A 22184-nucleotide genomic window follows, 5' to 3' on the forward strand; every position below is an offset into this window, starting at 1 on the left:
TGCTGATGATAAATTTATTTATGTACTTTATAAATGATAGCTGAGAAGCCTTAAGGCACAATACAGAAATAATAAAAAAAAATCAATTATGAAAACAAAACGTAAAGTATTAAAAATGAATTACAAAAAAAAACAATTGCATAACACACTCCCCAATTGACTGCTGTTTTAGCCAAAATTCTGACCCCAGTCTATCCTAGCAAGTGGGTTGTAAATGTCGACACTTAGAAATTCAGTTCTGTGACAATGTAGAGAATAATTTTAGTAGCCCTATTAGTGTTGGAGAAAATCAGAAGTGGTGATATATTTCATTATAGTAATGTGGACATTTGTCATAGATTGTATTTAAAGCCAACATGCTGCTGAAATGCAATATTTAGCCTTCCATGGTCAGATCTGCCGAGCTGCTGTATTGGAAAAGTGATCTGTTCTGTTTGTGATTGTTTACCTGAGGCTACTTTCCAAGCTCTTGTGGTTCCCAAGCCTAAGCATAGGGGAAGCCAATCAAACTAATACAATAAAGAAGATCATTCACTCTACACATCTAAACCTGGTATGTATGGGTGGTGCACTCAGGGCATATCCATAGTACACATAGATTGTACATGTCTAGAGGTCAGTAAACACATTTGATGGGCTCCTTTTTTGGTCTCACAAAAATGACAACGCAAACAATTTTACTACAAATATTCAAAGTAAGTGATGGATGAAGGGCCTCGCGAGAGCTGTTGAGCTTTCAACAATTGTAAAAACAAACAAATGTTAAGGTAGCTGAGACTTTTGGCATGACAAAATGATACAGCATTGTCTAAAGGTTCTTCTAAGACAGGAGATGCCAAACCCAGTCCACAAGAGCAACCAACAGCTCAGGTTTTAAGGATATCCCTGCTTCAGCACAGGTGGCTCAGTCCTGAAGCAGGGATATCCTTAAAACCTGACCTGTTGGTGATCCGTGAGGACTGGAGTTGGCCACCCCGGTCTTAGAAATAATTTTCCTTTTATGAAGCCATAAACCGTGCTATAGTTTTGTACCGTGGCAAATTATACCCCAAGGTGCAGGAGGGGCCTTTAATCCCTGACTCTCTCTCTGCTGGGAAAAACAAGAATCAAACGATGGCTTTAGAGATGATGCAATCAGAACACAGCTTTCATTCTATTTCACACACATCGTTATGCTGCGCTGATTAAAGCAGTGAGGCAATACGACACGTTATACAAATACATTGTAATTATAGGATTACTAGAGATGTTTATCTCCACACGCGAGAGCTGCTTTTGTGGCATTGTACCGTTTGTATGTATCATGATCTGTATGGAGCCCTTTGGGATAAGACGACCTAGCTAAGATTCCCATGAAATACCTGCAGGATATCGGTTACCAAGCAATTACTGGCCCCATGGACATGCTGATTCGTCATCTGCATTCCTGAGGTTTCACAATCTCTGTGCACATTGTTACACCCATGCATAACTCTCTTCTTGGATAACTAAAAAGTATCACAACCTACAATGAGTCTCCAGAACAAACATGACCTTAAAGCAGGAGTGGCCAACTCCAGTACTCAAGGGCCACCAGCAGGTCAGGGGCGGATTTTAAAATCCACCGCCCACAGGCACATGGCTGATGTGGCCGCCCCCCTCGTCCTTCTGAACCATAGCGCAACAGCTAAGTGACTTCCTATCAGGCCCGATAGGCCTGAGAGAGCGTGGCAAAAATATATGGGGGCGGACATTTTAGCCGCCTCAAAATTTTGCTGCCCTAGGCCCGGGCCTAATGGGAAATTCGCCACTGGGTCAGGTTTTAAGGATATCCCTGCTTCAGCACAGGTGGCTCAGTCAATGACTGAACCACAGATTGAGCCACCTGTGCTTAAGCAGGGATATCCTTAAAACTTGACCTACAGTATTGGTGGCCCTCAAGGACTGAAGTTGGCCACCCCCTGCCTTAAAGGATGATAACCGCATGGTATCCAAAAATATTCAGGGTACAAACATGTCCTCATATACCGAACTGCTGTTAAGTTGCACCAATGCTTTCACAGATCATCTACTGTACTGTCTAGCAATGAACCTGAAGACAGAGAATGAGCCCCAATCAATACATTACAGCAGCCTCTCCAGAATCCGCATCAGATCATGGCGCAGCTTTGTTCCCGAGGCAGGACCATTCAGAATTTATTTTGTCAACTTCTATTTAGGAACAAAGCTGCATTATAAAATGAACTACTTTTTTCCTTTTTCACAAAGATGAAAAACGACAGTATCCCTTCTTTTTCTACTGTTGTAATTTCTAGTGTACATCCCTGCAGCTATTTTACTTCATCCCTGGTATACTGTGGTATGGAGTATCTCGGCAATGAAAAATTAGCACAAAAAACGCGGGTTTAAGAGAACAGGACCTTCAGCTGTAATAAAAGGTTCTTCTTTCAATTGGAATTTTTTTTTTTTTTAAACGGTTTATATTCACAAAGTTTTATAGGGTACAGAAAGGAAGGGTGGGGAGAGCTGTAATGTGAAATCATTAGGAGCTGTGTTGTCATGTAGAGAAGAAGAGCGGGACACAGCAATGTCCTGTTCCACAACCCATACTGCATGTAAGAAACCACATTTGTTACAGCAGAAAAGTGATGATTTCGTGTACTCACTGGAATTCATTCTCTGTATTTGCATTTACTGCACAAAACCTCAAATAAAAACATCCTCGGCGATCACAATCAGTATACATCTGGCAGAAGGGTAAACATTCAGTGCATATTTGATATTAAAAACAAATATGTATTGTTTGGAAAGGAAGTCAAAAGCACTTATTAGATCTCAGGAGAAATAGTTGATCGTAGGCAAGTTCCCAGCTGGTGTACACTCTTAGAATAGACCAATGACAAGTCTCAAGATCATGAACAGGCTGCATAAAACAGAGAGCGTTGTTAGTAAAGAACAGCTTCAACTCATTCACATCACATGTCCAGGAGTCCTGCATTTGATTACATTGCTTGTCTCTGAGTTTTGTATCTCAGGACATTCTTGAAAATGATAGATAGATAGATAGATAGATCTTTCCTCAGCACATTGGCACGATAATTATATATCATCAGAGAGTTCTTTTATCAAATACATTTGATTTACTTTGATAAAGAGAAGTCTAATCTTATTTCATACTTTGTGCATTTGCACTAATCATCCAGGTCCATTGCTGGTAAAACCATCATCATTATCATCATCAGGGACTCTTTAAAACAAACCACAAAAAAAAAAAAAAAACGACCCATGCTTAACACAATATGATGCCTCTATAGCAGGAGAGAAACTCTCATCTCTTAAGAACAAAAGGGAAAACTTTTGGAAAAATGTAGTGTCCTCCTGCAGCACTAAATGTGACATGTCTACAATAGCATCTTTGCTTGCAGGGCAGTCAACCATAGCTTGCAAAAAACATTGTTTACATAGTTTAATTGTAGTTGTAATTGTTTTACTGTTGAAGGTGCAGGCAAAAAAAAAATAGCTCTAAAAGCTCCTCCTGGACACAATAAAACACGTGATAATCCTTTAAATAAACGATGTCACTATTTTGATTTCTTAAAAAACAAACAAAAAACATGTGAAATCTTTCCTTTAAAAGGGGAAATCCCTCCTAGGATCAAAGTGAATTCATTCCAGTGACATGTTTAAAGAGTCTTATCTGGGGGTGGGGTGGGGGGGTCGATATCTTTTCCACCCAAATATGACACCAAGTATTTTTTATTTCAAGTTAGTCATGGTAGGGGGTCTAGTTTCCTCTGCTCTCTTGTGCGTGGGATGTCACTGTGTGCTCAGCACCTGCTTGTACAGCCTGGAGTCCCACCCTCCGCACCTCCCCTTAACTTTATTGGTTCTCTGATAAGGACAGTGTGGGATAAAGAAACCACTTGAGTGACAAACACTTCCTCATTTAGAGGCCCTTAAGAAATTCAACTGGCCAACTATGTGGAATTGCACCTTTAGGCAGTTTAACTCTCTCCATGAATACTGAAATTCATAATTGTGCACATCAGCACCTTGACAGGTCAGAGAATGAGAAGGGCTGGGTGCATTGCCTGTGTAAGGTTATGGCAAGTCATGCTCAATGCACAATAACATCTAAGCTCTCCCAACCCTCAGGCTACCATACTTGCAAACTACAGCTGAAAAATGAATGGATCCACATTGGATTTAGACAGAGCCGGCTGGGATGTCCACAGGGCTCGGTGCAGAGACGTGTGGGGCCTCTTACCTGCGGCATCTCCTCCTCAGCTTTCCTTCATCATGGCGCAGCAACGTCAAATGGTGTCGTGTTGCTGGAACAATGTGACATCACAACTCGTGGCATCATGTTATCATGGCAACGCAGCGCCACAGGGCGGCCCGTTGTCATAGCAAGGTGACACCCCGTATGACGTCCCGTTGTCATGTTAATGTGACGCCATTTGAGGCAACGGCACCATGATGACGGGACGCCGAGGAGGAGATGCCGCAGGTAAGAGGCCCCACACGTTTTTGCCCCGAGCCCTGCGATCATCCCAGACGGCTCTGCCCAAATCCAATGTGGATCCATTCATTTTTCAGCTTTAATTTGCAAGGATGGTAGATGGGAGAGTTGAGATGTTAGTGTGTGATGTCAGCAGACGTCCCGTTGTCATGGCAACGCGAGGCAATTTGACGTCGCGGCGCCATGATGAGGGTCCCTGCAGGAGGAGATGCCGCCGGAGAATGTAAGAGAGTTACAGAGGCCCCGCGCTCTCCCCCGGCAACCAGTTTAATTGTTGTGGGGAAGAGCGCGGGGTCTCTATAACCGCGCGGCTCGGTGCGACTGCACCACCATCAAACCGGCTCTGGATTTAGGGTAGGCTGCACATTTAAATCATCTACACAGATCTGCAAATGTGAAATGCTCGACAAGCAATAAAACAGAATCCCTGAATTCTCACCTGATCCCTGCTACAAGTCCAGAAGGCATCATTTTCTTCGATCTTTTGTACCTCAGGCCCATTACTGTAGCCAGCGTAGATGCAGCAACTGCAGAAACAGATAGCGGCATTTTACTTTATTCCTAAACTCCCAACAGCATCATATAAAATAGTACTAGAAATTAAACCCCTGTGTGAAACGGAAAAGGCCAAAACGTGGAAACAATTAAACGTGGCACTAAATCGGGGTTGAGAGGAGAGTCAGGGCTGCAGTGACCCTGTAACCATGTCACACAGGAGGGGCTCGCAAAGCATTTGTATTAACTCCGTAATGCAGTGCTGTGTGCAATCATAAAACCGATATATATATTATTTTTTATTAATGCTCCATTTTGTTTGGAAATGTGTCATGGTCTCGCAGATCGATAGCTCCATACTGGAAGCACGTTGATACATTCTTTACCTTGTTTTCATTTAGGCATACACATGCTTAGCGAGCTCAAACCCCAGACACACAATACTATATTTGTATATACTTAATTGTACCAATTGGAGTGCCACTGGGGGAGTGACCTCGAGCACACTCCTGGCTTTTAACCGGTTTTCAGTGCAATAGCGCTCATAGAGTGCGCCTAAATATGAACCCTTTAGGCACCGCAAACAAGTCATGCATCCCATGCTATCGGCAACATTATTGCTGTGTTTCTCCCTCTCTCTGCAGTGCAAGAAATACAAAAGACACTGTATAAAATTGCTATTGTAGGACCTGCTGATAGGGCCAAAGGATTGAACTAAATGACCCATACTTACAGTACGAGAAGAAACAAAAAACATTAGTAATGTACTATATGAAATAATTTGTTATATTGGATGTGCATTGGGGCTTCTTTCTTTACTGTAGTTACCATGTTTTCAATCACTCCTGCTTTGAATGTTTCTGCATTCCTTTACTTACTCAGCGATATCTTCACGTCCCTGGGATTCCATGTTACGCAATACGCCCCGTAAGCAGCAACCAGGCCAAAGAAAAGACCTGCAGCCAAGGACACTATGCTGCCTGCAGAACACACAATAACAAGAGGTCACACACACACACACAAGAACAATGGCTGGAAAAATAGAAGCGGAGTTCTAAGTTGTTAATTAAGACACAATCAGCCTCTGCATGTCAGTAGCTTCTCTTCATATACATGGAACTGTAAACTATAGCCAACATAAAAGACTATTGTGTGTATCAATAAAAAGGGCTTTTATTCAAAGCAATGCATGTAATTAATATGAGGGTAGAACACGTGGACATACAATCCCACTCATTTCCTCTTCATAACTTCCAAACAGTCTTCTCTTTTCCGTTTTCCCCTTAATGCTACGAGCTTTTACCACAATTCCCTTCACCAAGCGACACTGTGCTGCAGCGGGGATATGAATAGAGGTGGGCAAATTGTTTTTGTGGATTTGGATCCGCCTCGGATCAGTCGGTTCTTTGGTCCACGAATCAGACTCAATAATGGGGCTTCGCCTTTTGCAGATTTTTAAATTATTTTTTTTTAAATTGTTTTTTAAAACACCGACAATCCATTTGCGGATTTCACAATCCGCTGACGGATTTTAAGAAGCCAATCCACAGATTCAGCAATCCACGGATTCAGCAATCCACGGATTCAGCAATCCACAAATGGGATTGTTAAAATCCACTAGCGGATTGTATCCAATGGCGGTTTTGGATCAATCCGCACGGATTGAAACTGTAACAATCCATCGGCGGATTTTACACCGCGGAAGTCATTTTGAATGGCAAACTCAGGAAACAAATTTGGACTGGTTCAAACATCTCTAGATATGAACCTGGACAGATGGAGCAATGGTTCTATAGTGAACCATTTGGTGCCTTTCAACTAAGTTGTTGCGTATGTGAAACTGTAAATACACACATAAATCAACAAGACTGCGATCTCTGTACCCACCAGAGTTTCTGAGAAACCTGTTTCTAAAGTTGTAAGACTAGTGACCCACTTTTGTTGCACAATCCTGTTTCTCCCTCAGTTTCTAAAAGGAGCGGACGGCTTTTTTTCTTCCACTGTTGCAAGAATTAGCCAGTAGCGAAAGGGGACTGTTATGTAATGGTGTTACCCGGCAATCAAGTCCCTGATCGTTGTCCAGAACTCTGAGTATCCGCTGCCACGAGAACCATTGAGGGTAGGCTCAACCCTATACCAGCTCATACGGCTACCAGAGACACAGGTCCCACTAGCCAGACAAAGGGAGCATAATAAGTTTTTTGATTTATTACATGGGGGCACAACAGGGATTCCAACACCTGGGACAAATACAAGAAAAGGGCGATGGCATGGGGGAAAATACTTACAAAGAGCTGTACCACAGTCCTCCAGAATGCCACCTCAGCTAAGCGATCATGGGTTCTCATAGTCCTTGTGAGCGCTTAAGTTGAGCCTGAATAGTCTGCAGAACCAAACCCCAGTTCTATGGAATTTCCCAGCAGTTCAACAGAACAAAGTACAGCTTAACCCCGTTATAGCGCGGTCCTCGGGGGCCACCGCGTTATAAACAGGGTCACAGAAACAAAATGGCCGCCGAAAAAAAAAAATTACATTTTTTTTGTGGTGTTACTGTGTCCGCTGTAGCGGCAACAGCACACAGCACTTACCCGGCATCTGACAGCTCTTCTCCCTGTCTCTGCTTCCGTCTTGCGAGAGCAAGCTCCCTTAAAGAGACAGTGTGTCTCTGTGTGTGTGTGTATTTGACTGTGTGAGACTGTGTGTGTGCGCGCAGTGTGCTGTGTGTGTGTGCAGTGTGCTGTGAGTGTGTGCAGTGTGCTGTGAGTGTGTGCAGTGTGCTGTGAGTGTGTGCAGTGTGCTGTGAGTGTGTGCAGTGTGCTGTGAGTGTGTGCAGTGTGCTGTGAGTGTGTGCAGTGTGCTGTGAGTGTGTGCAGTGTGCTGTGAGTGTGTGCAGTGTGCTGTGAGTGTATGCAGTGAGTGTGTGCAGTGTGCTGTGAGTGTGTGCAGTGTGTGTGTGCAGTGTGCTGTGAGTGTGTGCAGTGTGCTGTGAGTGTGTGCAGTGTGCACTCCAAACAGCTCGGCCGATGCTGCACACACAGACCGCAGCTCCACCGGATGCCCCAGAACCCTGCAATGGTTCCCAGTTCCCCTATGCTGAGGTATGTGATTAGCATTAGGAGTTAATTTTAGGATTACTAGGGTAATGGGCTAACGGACTAAGTTTTTTAAGGTATGGGGCTAAGGTTTTAGGGCAACGGTTTAAGGTTAAGGTATGGGGTTAAGGATTTTTGGGTAAGGGGTTAAGGTTTTAGGGCAACGGTTTAAGGTTAAGGTATGGGGTTAAGGATTTTTGGGTAAGGGGTTAAGGTTTTAGGGCAACGGTTTAAGGTTAAGGTATGGAGTTAAGGATTTTTGGGTAAGGGGTTAAAGTTTTTAGGGAAAGGGGTTAAAGTTTTTAGGGAAAGGGGTTATGGTTTTTAGTGTAAGGGGTTAGCATACACAGTACCTGCGGTGGCCAAATGTCCCAGTGGTGAGGTGGAAAAGCGGTGGCTGCTAAACAGCTGCACCCATATGTCCTAGACCAGGGGTAGGCAACCTGCGGCTCTTTCAGCACCTACATGCGGCTCTCCTCCGTCCGCAGGTTGCCTCTTCCCAGCTGCTACCTCTCTCCCTCACTGTGCTGCCGTGGGAGGGGGGGGCCGGCCGGCGGTGGTCAGGCCTCTTGTTGCCGCCGGGCATTTCCCCAGCTGCTGGCCAGCCACCACACTGTCCCACACCGGGCCTCTCTGTGACGACGCGCACGTCATGGAAAGTTTCTCTGGTCTCTGAGAATTCAATGCCTTAGGCCACATCCATAGAGGGGGTAGCAGTGCTGATGCGCGCTGACGCTGAGGCGATCGGGAGGCGGGGGGAGGCTGAGGGAGGCGGGGCAGTGACGTTGCTGGGCCAATCGCCTGCGACGCACCGACGCTGACACTGCCTCGCGCTGGTTGGATATTTTCAGCCGACAGCGCTCTGAAAGACAGCTTCGCCTGTCGGCTGAAAAATCCAACGCGTCAGCACGCCTGCGGACGCTCGCGTGAGCCCCCTCTCAAGGCATCCTTATTGAGGATGCAGGGGCTCAGCACGGCTTCCCGTGCTATGGACGCAGCCTTAGGCCTCGTTCAGGGTGCAGGCTTCGGAGGGAGGGCGTGCTGCCGTGCGAGCTGCCGTGGGACACAATGTATTCAAATTGAATACTGGTTGTCAGGGTAGCAGCTGCCCTGTCTCCGAAGAACGGAGTTGACGCTGGCTACAGTTTCAATAAACAAAAAAATCGTTTTTTGAAGCTGCAGCAGCGTCACAGGGAACTCGGCAGCCAATGAAATCATTCTTGAGAATGATTTCAAGACTGCAACACCGATCCCTAACCTCAGGTCTGTAGCCCCCGTCCCCTCCTCAACTCCTGAAAAAGTCTGCTGGGGATGTACACACATCGCCCAGCAGACTACCGCCTGCCCTCGCGAACGCCCTCCCTCCAACTCCTGCTTCTGGCACCCTGAACGAGGCCTTAGTTTTAGTGACACTTTAACGCTACACTTGCTAAATTATGTAATGCTAAGTGATTCACTCCTTATATTTAATTGCTCTGAAACATTCTATCTTCACTCCAAACTCTTGCCTTTTCTTGTCCTTTTTCTTGCTAATCTCTTTTAGGTTCTTTTTCTACATCCGCTGAAGCAGCTGTTTGGGCCATTTTTGGAAGAAAATCCCCATTGAATTTAATGGTGATTTTCAACAGAACCCCAACCCCCCGACAGCTGATTTGATGTATATAGAATAAGCTCCTTAAACTCAAAAGTGCAGTCTCACCGAAAATAATAATGTTTGAGCTAAACACATCATATCGGACTGGTCAATTACAAGTACTACCCTAATTAAAAAATTCTCATAATCTACTAATTTATACATAGTTTGAGATATCTCCTCTCCCAGAATCCCATGCTCACAGTTTCTGGGCTCTCTCTCCCACCTGAGGACAGCAACATCACACAGGAATTACTGTACAGCTTCATCTGATGCTTTTCTGCTACATTATTCTATTCCAGGCATGGATTTCCAGAATCACTATATCTCACCCAGAAAAGGATCAAGGCACCATTAAGTACACTAGCATGTATCTCCCCCCAAACTTTCCTCCGTGTATGGAAATCATTTTCCTATCTCTTCCAAGTCTGTATGTAATAGCCATGTTTCCAAAGAGACATCTTACAAACCTCACACCACTGCCACTAGAAGCTGCTCCAATACGCTGTATTGTAATAGCTTTTCCCCTGTTTATTACACTGTGTGGCAATACAGTGCGGTCACAAAAATAATAATTAAGGTACCTTGGAATTTCCATTCCATTGTGTGTCGCGTGACTTTATAACTCTAGAGGAGAACTTCTGATAGGGTAGGGAGATTGGAATAGATTTAACTATTAAGTATCGACATTATTACATACAGGATCATAGAGGGTGACAACAGATTGAACCCATTTGGCCTACATACGATCAAACAGTAGGATCTACATAATCATGATCTCTCATGCTTGAAATAGTGGGAGACTGTTCCATAAATAAACCAGCATACAGTAGACTGAAGACAGTTTTAGGTCATCTTTGTAGGTGCAGTTACCTTTCCGAGTATATCCAAGGACACCACCAAAAGCCACAAGGGTGGCATAACAAAATCCGATCCAGTCAATAGCCATGATTCTGGTGGATGCAAAGAAAAGCAGAATATTAACATGAGTTACATTGAATGTATCATTACAACAAATACAGCCACAAGTACTAAACAGCGCCAATGCCATTCGCGACATTTAGTGAATCTAGATTTTAATGCCATGAATTCCAGGGGTGCAACAAACCTCAAAGTGTCTATTTGGTACTGATGGACTTAAGGAACAGACTAAAATGTATAAAAAGGAAGAATGAATAGATCAAAAAGGTATATTGCCGCTCTGAGGAAAAAAAAAAAAAAAATCAGGAAACTCACCAGCAAAAAGAAACTAAAATCAATTTAATTAAACTTCATAAAGAACATGAACAAAAACAGAAGACTCTCCTCCCACGTGTTTCACGCCCCTTACAGCGCTTTTTCAACTCCTTGAAAAAGCACCATAGGGGGCGTGAAACGCGTGGGTGGAGGGTCTGCAATCGAACGAAGGATTTTAAGAGTAATATCTTCAAATTCCACAATTCATTGGAGGATTTTTATAAATCCGCCAACGGACTGCAGAATCTGCGGATACTACTCTTAAACTCCTCAGTTGGATTGCAGAAATCCATGGATTGTACTCTTGGAATCCTCAGTTGGATTGCAGAAATCCATGGATTGTACTCTTGGAATCCTCAGTTGGATTGCAGAAATCCATGGATTGTACTCTTGGAATCCTCAGTTGGATTGCAGAAATCCATGGACTGTACTCTTGGAATCCGTGAATTGGATTGCAGAAATCCACGGATTGTACTCTTGGAATCCGTGAATTGGATTGTCAGAATCCATGCGGACTGTATCCAGTGGCGGTTTTGGATTCATCCGCACGGATTGAAACTGGAACAATCCGCCGACAGATTTTACACCGCAAAACGGGGAAAGAAATCGCTCAGTGACTACTACTGTACAATTACCCGTGTGTACTTGGCTCTCCTGATTAAATACGGGTGGGATTTATACATATGATGCGCGTGATATGATTTCAGATTGATTGGCAGGTTATTCCCTTTTGCCAGATCCTATTAAACAGACACAAGCCTGTCCCTTTAAAAAGGATTTCACACCCAAATCATTCATGTATTCTGCAAAGAAGAAACAAATGGTCATACGAAAGTAGTATTGTGTAATGTAGCATGAAACCCGTACACACCCAGCTGCTTGCCCTATTTACAGGCAGTCCTCAGTTATACAACAGAATCCGTTCTGGAAGTAGCGTTGGATAGTGAAACCGTTGTAAAGTGAGTCCTATGTTAATCAGTGGCGGTGAGCGTTGGATAACGCATTCCGGCGTCGAAAAAACGGCCCGTTGGATTACATTGTAAAGCGTTGGATATGGCATTCGTTGTAAAGTGAAACGTTGGATAGTGAGGACTACCTCTACCTGCTGGTATAGTATGTTGGGACCTCTTTGCTGAGTGTGATAAGCAGTAACTGAAGTGAGATAACTAGGCCTTACAGAATGACACTAATCTAAGTTTTCTTTTTGTTAAGAAAAAGTGCTCTCTATTACAAAAGGCCTCATACATTTTCCTGTTACAATGGGCAACTTGTAAAGCAGGTTTTCCCTTTTATTTAACAGAACTAAACTCTCTTCTGAACCCAGCTACTACTTTTGGTTCTATGTATAAAAGCCCGTTGCCCAGGGTTTCCACCTCTCCGGGTTTGACCCGGAGAATCCGGGTTTCAGGAACTTACCTCTGGGCTACGGGTTGTCGTCGCCAATCTCCGGGTGGCGGGGTGCGGCACGGCGGCATCTCTGGCATTCTCCGTTATGCTCCTGCAATTTCCCCCTCCAACTGCAGTGAACATGGCTGCGCGGTGTCAGATGATGCCACATTGCCATGGCAACTGGACACTACGTGACGTCATGTAGCTACGCCGAATAGCATCATGAAGTTACGTAGCGTACGGTTGCCATGGCAATGCGGCATCCTCTGACACCGCGCAGCCATGTTCACTGCAGTTGGAGGGAGAACTTGCCGCAGGATGCCGGGACACACCGCCGCACCAACACACCACACAAAGTAAGGGATTTTTTTCCGGGTTGGCCTTCAGTAGAAGGTGGCAACCCTGATGTTGTCCCAGCTTGCATCTTGCAGTCAGTAGGCGTTGGGGAGCAGTTACATGGTGCATAGACTATAATGAGATGTATCACATTCTGCATCTCACTACACCATTCTGTGTTACTTTTATCTCCCCAAAAAACCTCCACATTCTGCAGTCGATGTAAGAAACTGTTCTTATATATATACCGCAAAACAAACAGAGCAATGTGTCAAAACGCACGTTTCTCTGCATGGATACCCATATTAATAGCCCCACAAATTAGTTACTAGGTCTGGCAAGCATTTCAATGAGTGGCCAAGGATTACACATCCTGTTTTTTCCCCTTGTAGCTTTAAAAACCAGATAGTGACATTGTAACGTTGTTTTGGTACCTTTGTGCCATCTCATTCCCAAGAAAACAGGGACCTGGGGAATAATTACATTGGCCTTAAATGAGCCACACAAATCACAGAAAGCAAAAAAACGTAATAACCGCCTTTCACCATTAATCTGTGTTTGAAAAAGAAGGCCAATTTAGAACTTGTTTAGTTTCAAATGCATATACTGGAGCGGCTGAAATCGAATACTGGAAGGCTGCACTTATTTTAAAGTAACCTTTTGATGTTGGGTCCTTCACAATGAACATGTCGCAATATAAAGCAACATTAACAAGCATTTTTAACCATTTAAAGCACCTCCTGGTTGAATAAAACGACCCACACACATCCCACATATTCAGAGCTCTGTATCTAGAGAATAATGCAGCCTACGATCTTCTGAAAGTCAATAGAAAAAAAAACATGTAATAAAGGACACTAAAATTACATAATGCAGCAATTTACCAGTACTAACCCAGGGGTGCTCAACTCAAGTACCCCCACCTCAACGGGTCAGGTTTTCAGGATATCCCTGCTTCAGCACAATTGGCTCAATCAGTCCCTGTTTCAACATAGGTGGCTCAATCAGTTCCTGCTTCAGCATAAGTGCTCAATCAGCCAGTATTTGACTGAGCCTCTGATTGAGCCACCTATGCTGAAGCTGGGTTATCCTGAAAACCTGACCTGTTGGGGACCAGGGGGGGGGGGGTTGGGGACCAGGGGGGGGGGGGGGTTGGGGACCAGGGGGGGGGGGGGGGTTGGGGACCAGGGGGGGGGGGGGTTGGGGACCAGGGGGGGGGGGTTGGGGACCAGGGGGGGGGGGGGGTTGGGGACCAGGGGGGGGGGGGTTGGGGACCAGGGGGGGGGGTTGGGGACCAGGGGGGGGGGTTGGGGACCAGGGGGGGGGGGGGTTGGGGACCAGGGGGGGGGGGGGTTGGGGACCAGGGGGGGGGGGGGGGGGGGGTTGGGGACCAGGGGGGGGGGGGGTTGGGGACCAGGGGGGGGGGGGGGGTTGGGGACCAGGGGGGGGGGGGTTTGGGGACCAGGGGGGGGGGGTTGGGGACCAGGGGGGGGGTTAGGGACCAGGGGGGGGGGGGGTTAGGGACCAGGGGGGGGGGGTTGGGGACCAGTGGGGGGGTTGGGGACCGGGGGGGGGGGTTGGGGACCGGGGGGGGGGGGGGGGTTGGGGACCGGGGGGGGGGGGTTGGGGACCGGGGGGGGGGGTTGGGGTTGGGGACCAGGGGGGGGGGACCTTGAGGAATGGAGTTAAGCACCCCTGCACTACTCCACACAAACACTGCTTTCTAATGTTGGTGGGTGTGCCTGTTAGAAGATATCCCGTCTCCAAACACCAGCACAACCCCCTCAGCTAATGGTGAAAACAAACAAGCAGATCTGGAACACCCTATTCTACTTCCGATCTCACCCCCTCCTCTGCCTGCATTTAAATGCTTTCAGCGCCTGTGGTCTTCAGAGAATTGTGTAATAGTGGTGACTTTATGAATCTACCTCCCATATCAGAGCATATGTATCAACAGCAAAAGTGCAGCAAACAGTTGCACCATACATATCAAAAATCCTATTGACTTAAATGGGAGTTTTTGCTTTGATACACATGATGCAGATTTCTTCCCCCAGAATTGCAACACTTTTGCCAGGATACATATACCCCACAAAGTCAAGAAAGGATCCAGAGTCCAAACCTACCTCTCCTTGGTCCCCGCCTCCAGCTTCTAACCTTTCAACTTTAACCCCTTCTGTACAAAGACATCAACATTCGCTCCCCTGCCTATTTATAATCATTGATTCCTCAGACACGTGTAGTCATGTATAGAGAGCGTATCATTGACAATCGCATTTTATTTTCATGCCCGGTTTTATTTTTCTTATTTTTGTTGCTCCGCCTCTTGAGCAGATACTTTCGTTTTCATTTTTGGATTTGACCTATTCTTGCTGTCATCCTGCGGTCTGTCGTTGCCATCTGGTGGATAGTGCTGGGAACTACACGTGCCGTATTTTAAGCGCAGCAAATAAAAATACCACTTGTGAGCACGTTCACGTCTCAGACAGGTCTGCAACCCTGCCCTTCCCCATTATCTATTAGCATACAGTGCTTCCACTGCAGCCAGGGAGTCTGGGGGCATATAAGCATTCAGTCTTTAAGTACAGCAAAAACTTTGAGGGCGGTGTGAATTATTTATCAGATTCTAACACCTACAAAATTAAGGCAAATTAAAAAAAAACCACAACAGTGCCTGTTTTCCTGAATGGAATAATCTAATTAAAACAAATACCACCCCCCCTCCTCCGTTACTTATATTTTTTCCTTAATTATTTTAATTTGTGGCCTGGGCAGTTTGACTGACCTTCAAAAAAGTAAAATTAGTTTGTACACTTAGGGATAACCGTAGTAGACACGGAATCCAGGGGGAGCATAGGGAAGAAACAAAAAATAAAACAAATCTAAGTGCAGCAGAATTAACAATGGGGAAGATGCGTTTCCAGAAACTTGGCTCTTATGAATTGACTACTTACAAGATGTAAGAGTCAAAACAGCAGGGTTGACTATCAGTCAATGGTGGGTGTGTGGTGTGGTTGTCATCAGGGTGGTTCAGGTACTCAGGAGGGTAAGTCCCAGAATGTAAGAGAGAGAACAAACTGGCATAGCGCAGATCAACCAAGGTATAAAAAGTTTATCTAAGTATGAAAGTATACACTCACAATATATATGATAAAATCGGGCATGTCACACTTAATAAGTGTATCAGAGGATATCAACAGCCAGCTGGCTCACCATCCCGCAACTCTCCGCGCTCATCCGTCTCTGCCTCTGCTCAACTGCGTCACCGCACGGCTCGGCGTCTGATGTCAGATCCGGTTTCGACGAAGGCAGCGACGGACCCGCCGGCTGTTTGCAAAGGTGGGGGCCGCAGCAGAGAGCGCTCCGATTCTCGGGAGGCTCTGCGGCGCACCCGGCTAGCGGGGGCCACCATTATGAATGCGCGCACATGCGCAGTGATTGCGCATGCGCAGAAGAAGCTCGGGAGTTGCGGCGGCCATTACAATGTCGCGCACGCGGCCCCAATACAGAAGCAGCCTCCACGGGACTACAATTCCCATGAGGCTAAGGGAGACATACACCAGGTGCCCCAGAACAGCCAATGAGGCTCAAGGATTCTCGGCAAGAGGGATTGATACTTTTCGCGGGCTCTGAGTAACGTCAGTAGGAGCAGGGAGCTGGGTGAGTGAGGGTCCAGTGGAGCAGTAGCCCCTGGCACTAGGCCAGTTACCCCCAGAGGCCCCAGATAACTGACACCATTGCCCCAGTTTGTGGTTGCTTCAGGGACAGGCCCTACGTGAGCAGTTCTGCCCCTTTAGCTGTTTGGTTTTGTTAAGGAAGCACTCAGTGTCGCGCAGCCTGATTCCTGGGTCTGGGCTCAGACCCCTCAGTTACATAGAGACTATCTTCTAGGAGGCCACGCCAAGCAGTGACTGCGGCCGGCCGGCTGGAGACGGATCCCCGTCAAAGTACAGACGGTGCGGAGCTGCGGTGATATTATCCACGCTGGAATTCACCCCACGCGTAGGAGGACGTCTCGTCGGATCCGGTGGATCCACTTCAGTTGTATAGCGGCACCCGTGGCTGGAGCCCGGGCAGGTATCTATAATAGTGCACCAACACATCAAGGGATTTATTATTTATTTATTTATTTATAAAATGTTTTACCAGGAAGTAATACATTGAGAGTTACCTCTCGTTTTCAAGTATGTCCTGGGCACAGAGTAAAGCAAATAATACATGGTTACAAGTACAGTTACATAAATGAACAGGGAATACATTATATACAAGACATGGCCATGCCCATGGCACAGAATCGATTTAATTCCCGACCCTGACTCTGCGCTCGACTATTTCCAATCCGAGTTCTTAAAACTCTGTGATACCCATGCTCCACTATGCAGAATAAGGGTACGGGGGGCCCACCTTCCATGGGTTACAACTGACCTTATAGCACTCTACCAGTTCAGGGATACCTTGTGGAAAAGCTACAAAGTAACTGGCACTACCAAGGATCTCAATCACTACAGATGCACAAGGCAAACAAGGCATGCAAAAGCACAATATTACTCTGACAATCTCCACCAGAATACATCAAACCCAGCTAACTTCTGGAAGGTTATCAACAATATATTCCAGCCTCCTAACCATCAACAACCAAGTAATATCACTAAGGGGGATATTACTCTGACAAACCCCACTGACATCGCAAATGCATTCAATGATTACTTTGTGGGGTGTGCCACTAACTTATTAGCGAAACGCAGCACAAACCCCAAACCTGAATCTCATCCTGGGAGTACCCCTATAGTCCCACCCCCTCCCAACACTGCCCACAATTTTCAATTTAGCCCAGTATCTGAAGAGGAGATTACACAAGCGCTCCTCAAACTAAAACTAAGCAGCCAATGTGGACCCGACTTACTACAATCTAGGTTCCTACGACTTGGTGCCCCAGCCATTGCCAAACCAATTGCGTCCATAGTCAACTCTATCCTGTCTGCAGGCCATATCTCTAAGACCTGGAAAACTGCCAGAGTTGTCCCAATCTTCAAAAGTGGGGACAAAAACACTGTCTCAAACTACAGGCCAATCTCACTTCTCCCAATTCTATCCAAAGTTATGAAAAAATGTGTCCACTCCCAATTAAGCGATTTCTACACCAAGACAAATTTCCCTAGCCAATTCCAGTCTGGGTTTCGTCCCAAACACTCCACGGTAACTACCCTGCTAAAAGTTTGCAATGAAATCCAGTGCGGAATGGAACGGGGACAACTCACTGGTGCAGTATTCCTAGATTTTGCAAAGGCTTTTGACACAGTTGATCATGTTATCCTGCTTAACAAACTCCAGAGCTCTGGAATAGGGAAACATGCTTTAAACTGGTTTCAGTCCTACCTATCAGGAAGATCCCAACATGTGTCCATCTCAGGCTCTAACTCCAACCCCCTGGATATCACCTGTGGTGTCCCGCAAGGCTCTGTTCTGGGGCCCCTACTCTTCTCAGTGTTCATTAATGATCTTCCCACAGCTTGTAAGGAAGCCTCAATACACATGTATGCAGATGACACAATCCTGTATGCACACAGTCATAGCCTCTCTGACCTTCAACACATACTTCAGTCTGACTTTTTGAGACTCGAAAACTGGATTTCCCAAAACAAACTGTTTTTAAACACTGACAAGACGGTAACAATGGTATTTGGGACCAAGACTAAATTTGTAAAGCTTCCAGTGACTGAGCTCCTGATTAGAACCAACGCTAAAACCACCCTAACACCTGTCACTAGTTTTAAATACCTGGGCTTATGGTTTGACTCCCACTTAACATTCGGGATGCACATTGATACCCTGACAACCAAGACCTATGCCAAACTAGGGGTACTTTACAGGAACAAATCCTCCCTAAGTCTCCTGGTCAGAAAGCGTATTGCACAGCAGATGCTAATGCCAATTATTGACTATGGAGACATAGTATATGGCTCGGCTCCTCAAACCCACCTTAGCAAACTTGACACCCTCTACAATTCAATTTGTCGTTTTGTTCTCCAATGCAACTACAACACACATCACTGCGAAATGCTCAAAGAACTAGATTGGTCATCACTAGAGTCTAGGCGCAAAGTTCACCTTTCCTGTCTCACCCTCAAATACTTTCTGGGCAAGCTACCCAGCTACCTGAACAAGCTCCTCACCCCTACCACATGCAGTACCTATCACCTGAGATCAGACTCCAAAAGACTATTCATGGTCCCAAGACTCAACAAAGTATCCGGACGTTCCTCCTTCTCCTTCCGTGCACCCCAAAACTGGAACAACCTACCAGAGACTCTCATATCCACCACCAGCTTAAGTTCTTTCAAATCTAAGGCTGTCTCACATTTTAATCTGGTCTGTAACTGTTTCATACGCTCATAATATATATTTTCTTTAACTGTGCATGCAATGTCTTGTATATAATGTATACCTTGTTCATTTATGTAACTGTATTTGTAACCATGTATTATTTTGTTTTACTCTGTGCCCAGGACATACTTGAAAACGAGAGGTAACTCTCAATGTATTACTTCCTGGTAAAATATTTTTATAAATAAATAAATAAAGACATTGCGTGCACAGTTAAAGAAAATATATATTATGGGCGTATAAAACAGTTACCGACCAGATTAAAATGTGAGACAGCCTAAGATTTGAAAGAATTTAGACTGGTGGTGGATGTGAGAGTCTCTGGTAGGTTGTTCCAGTTTTGGGGTGTACAGTAGGAGGAGGAACGTCCGGATACTTTGTTGAGCCTTGGGACCATGAACAGTCTTTTGGAGTCTGATCTCAGGTGATAAGTGCTGCATGTGGTAGGGGTGAGGAGCTTGTTCAGGTAGCTGGGTAGCTTGCCCATGAAGAATTTAAAGGCAAGATAGGAAAGGTGAACTTTGCGCCTAGACTCTAGTGATGATCAATCTAGTTCTTTGAGCATTTCACAGTGATGTGTGTTATAGGTGCATTGGAGAACAAAACGACAAATTGAATTGTAGAGGGTGTTAAGTTTGCTAAGGTGGGTTTGAGGTGCCGAGCCATATACTATGTCTCCATAGTCAATAATTGGCATTAGCATCTGCTGCGCTTTCTGACCAGGAGACTTAGGGAGGATTTGTTCCTGTAAAGTACCCCTAGTTTGGCATAGGTCTTGGTTGTCAGGGTATCAATGTGCATTCCGAATGTTAAGTGGGAGTCAAACCATAAGCCCAGATATTTAAAACTAGTGACAGGTGTTAGGGTGGTGTTAGCGTTGGTTCTAATCAGGAGCTCAGTCACTGGAAGCTTTACAAATTTAGTCTTGGTCCCAAATACCATTGTTACAGTCTTGTCAGTGTTTAAAAACAGTTTGTTTTGGGAAATCCAGTTTTCGAGTCTCAAAAAGTCAGACTGAAGTATGTGTTGAAGGTCAGAGAGGCTATGGCTGTGTGCATATAGGATTGTGTCATCTGCATATATGTGTATTGAGGCTTCCTTATAAGCTGTGGGAAGATCATTAATGAACACTGAGAAGAGTAGGGGCCCCAGAACAGAGCCTTGCGGGACACCACAGGTGATATCCAGGGGGTTAGAGTTAGAGCCTGAGATGGACACATGTTGGGATCTTCCTGATAGGTAGGACTGAAACCAGTTTAAAGCATGCTTCCCTATTCCAGAGCTCTGGAGTTTGTTAAGCAGGATAGCATGATCAAGTGTGTCAAAAGCCTTTGCAAAATCTAGGAATACTGCACCAGTGAGATGTCCCCGTTCCATTCCACACTGGATTTCATTGCAAACTTTTAGCAGGGTAGTTACCGTGGAGTGTTTGGGACGAAACCCAGACTGGAATTGGCTAGGGAAATTTGTCTTGGTGTAGAAATCGCTTAATTGGGAGTGGACACATTTTTCCATGACTTTGGATAGAATTGGGAGAAGTGAGATTGGCCTGTAGTTTGAGACAGTGTTTTTGTCCCCACTTTTGAAGATTGGGACAACTCTGGCAGTTTTCCAGGTCTTAGGGATATGGCCTGTAGACTGGATAGAGTTGACTATGGACGCAATTGGTTTGGCAATGGCTTGGGCACCAAGTCGTAGGAACCTAGATTGTAGTAAGTTAGGTCCACATTGGCTGCTTAGTTTTAGTTTGAGGAGTGCTTGTATAATCTCCTCTTCAGATACTGGGCCAAATTGAAAATTGTGGGCAGTGTTGGGAGGGGGTGGGGCTATGTGTGTACTCCCAGGATGAGATTCAGATTTGTGGTTTGGGATGCGTTTCGCTAATAAGTTAGTGGCACACCCCACAAAGTAATCATTGAATGCAGTTGCAATGTCAGTGGGGTTTGTCAGATTAATATCCCCCTTAGTGATATTACTTGGTTGTTGATGGTTAGGAGGCTGGAATATATTGTTGATAACCTGCCAGAAGTTAGCTGGGTTTGATGTATTTTGGTGGAGATTGTTTGCCTTGTGCACATATTCCCAATGCATCTGTAGTGATTGAGATCCTTGGTAGTGCTAGTTACTTTGTAGCTTTTCAACAAGGTATCCCTGAGCTGGTAGAGTGCTATTAGGTCAGTTGTAATCCATGGAAGGTGGGCCCCCCGTACCCTTATTTTGCGTAGTGGAGCATGGGTATCTCAGAGTTTTAAGAACTCGGATTGGAAATAGTCGAGCGCAGAATCAGGGTCGGGAATTAAATCGATTCTGTGCCATGGGCACTTGGTAAGGTCATCCAGAAACTGTTGTGGGTTAAAGTTTTTGAATGTTCTAGTGAGGGAGAACTTTAGGGCTTGAATGGGGCAGTTTAATTTTCCTTACACAGTACACTATTGCATGGTCACTGCAAATGTCAGGAAGGATGCCAGAGGATTGGATTCTGCTGGGGTTTGAGGCGAGAATCCAGTCTAGCAAGGAATGGTTATGTGATTTCAGGTTTATCCGTGTGGGTTGGAAAATGAGTTGCGATAGGTTAAGTGACTTGAGTTGTTTCTGGATTTTGTGGTTTTTAGGGTCAAGCCAATTGAAGTTGAAATTGCCAAGAACTAGCAGCTCACTCTTCTCATTCAGAGAGGAAATGGAGCCAAGAAATTGGGTGAAATCAGTCAGGGGTTGTAGAGGGGCTTTAGGGGGGCGGTAGATGCCAGCAACCAAGATGGGCTTAGAAAAGGGGAGGCAGATTTTGCCAACTAGAATTTCAAAAGAGGGTGGGCTTGGGGGCAATTTAACAGTGTAAATTTTAAGGTGTCTGCAATATAAAATAACACCCCTCCTCCTCTCTTTGACCTATCTCTCCTAAAAATGGAGTATCCCTGAATGGCGATATTGGGATAGCGCTATCTCCAACACACGTGGGTGGGTTTGGACATGAGGTACTTTGGGGAATACCTAATACTTGTAGAGAAAAAGAACCCCAGCGGAGAGCACTCAACAGTGCACAAAAACAGTGAAGGAGGTAGTGTAGGATGCAATGTGTATACTGAATAAATTAAAATATCATTTATTGGAGTCTTAACTC

The 22184-nt window shown here is 45.3% G+C and overlaps 1 protein-coding gene across 2 annotated transcripts; it reads right to left on the reverse strand.

Annotated features, from left to right (window-relative positions):
• Positions 1-14980, reverse strand: TMEM14A (transmembrane protein 14A). 2 transcript variants are annotated; one of them, XM_075598204.1, is made up of 5 exons: positions 14809-14980; positions 10595-10674; positions 5875-5976; positions 4941-5028; positions 1-2902 (listed from the first exon to the last, which is right to left on the reverse strand). In XM_075598204.1, exons 2-5 carry the CDS (start codon positions 10668-10670, stop codon positions 2863-2865), a joined length of 306 nt encoding a protein of 101 aa, XP_075454319.1. In that variant the 5' UTR covers positions 10671-10674; positions 14809-14980; the 3' UTR covers positions 1-2862. The 2 variants fall into 2 exon arrangements, with proteins under 2 accessions (XP_075454319.1, XP_075454318.1); XM_075598203.1 differs by lacking the exon at positions 14809-14980 and adding an exon at positions 12374-12456.
• Between the last annotated feature and the right edge of the window lie 7204 nt (positions 14981-22184).

The sequence above is a fragment of the Ascaphus truei genome, chromosome 4 (assembly GCF_040206685.1).
Source record: "Ascaphus truei isolate aAscTru1 chromosome 4, aAscTru1.hap1, whole genome shotgun sequence".
NCBI lineage: Eukaryota > Metazoa > Chordata > Amphibia > Anura > Ascaphidae > Ascaphus > Ascaphus truei.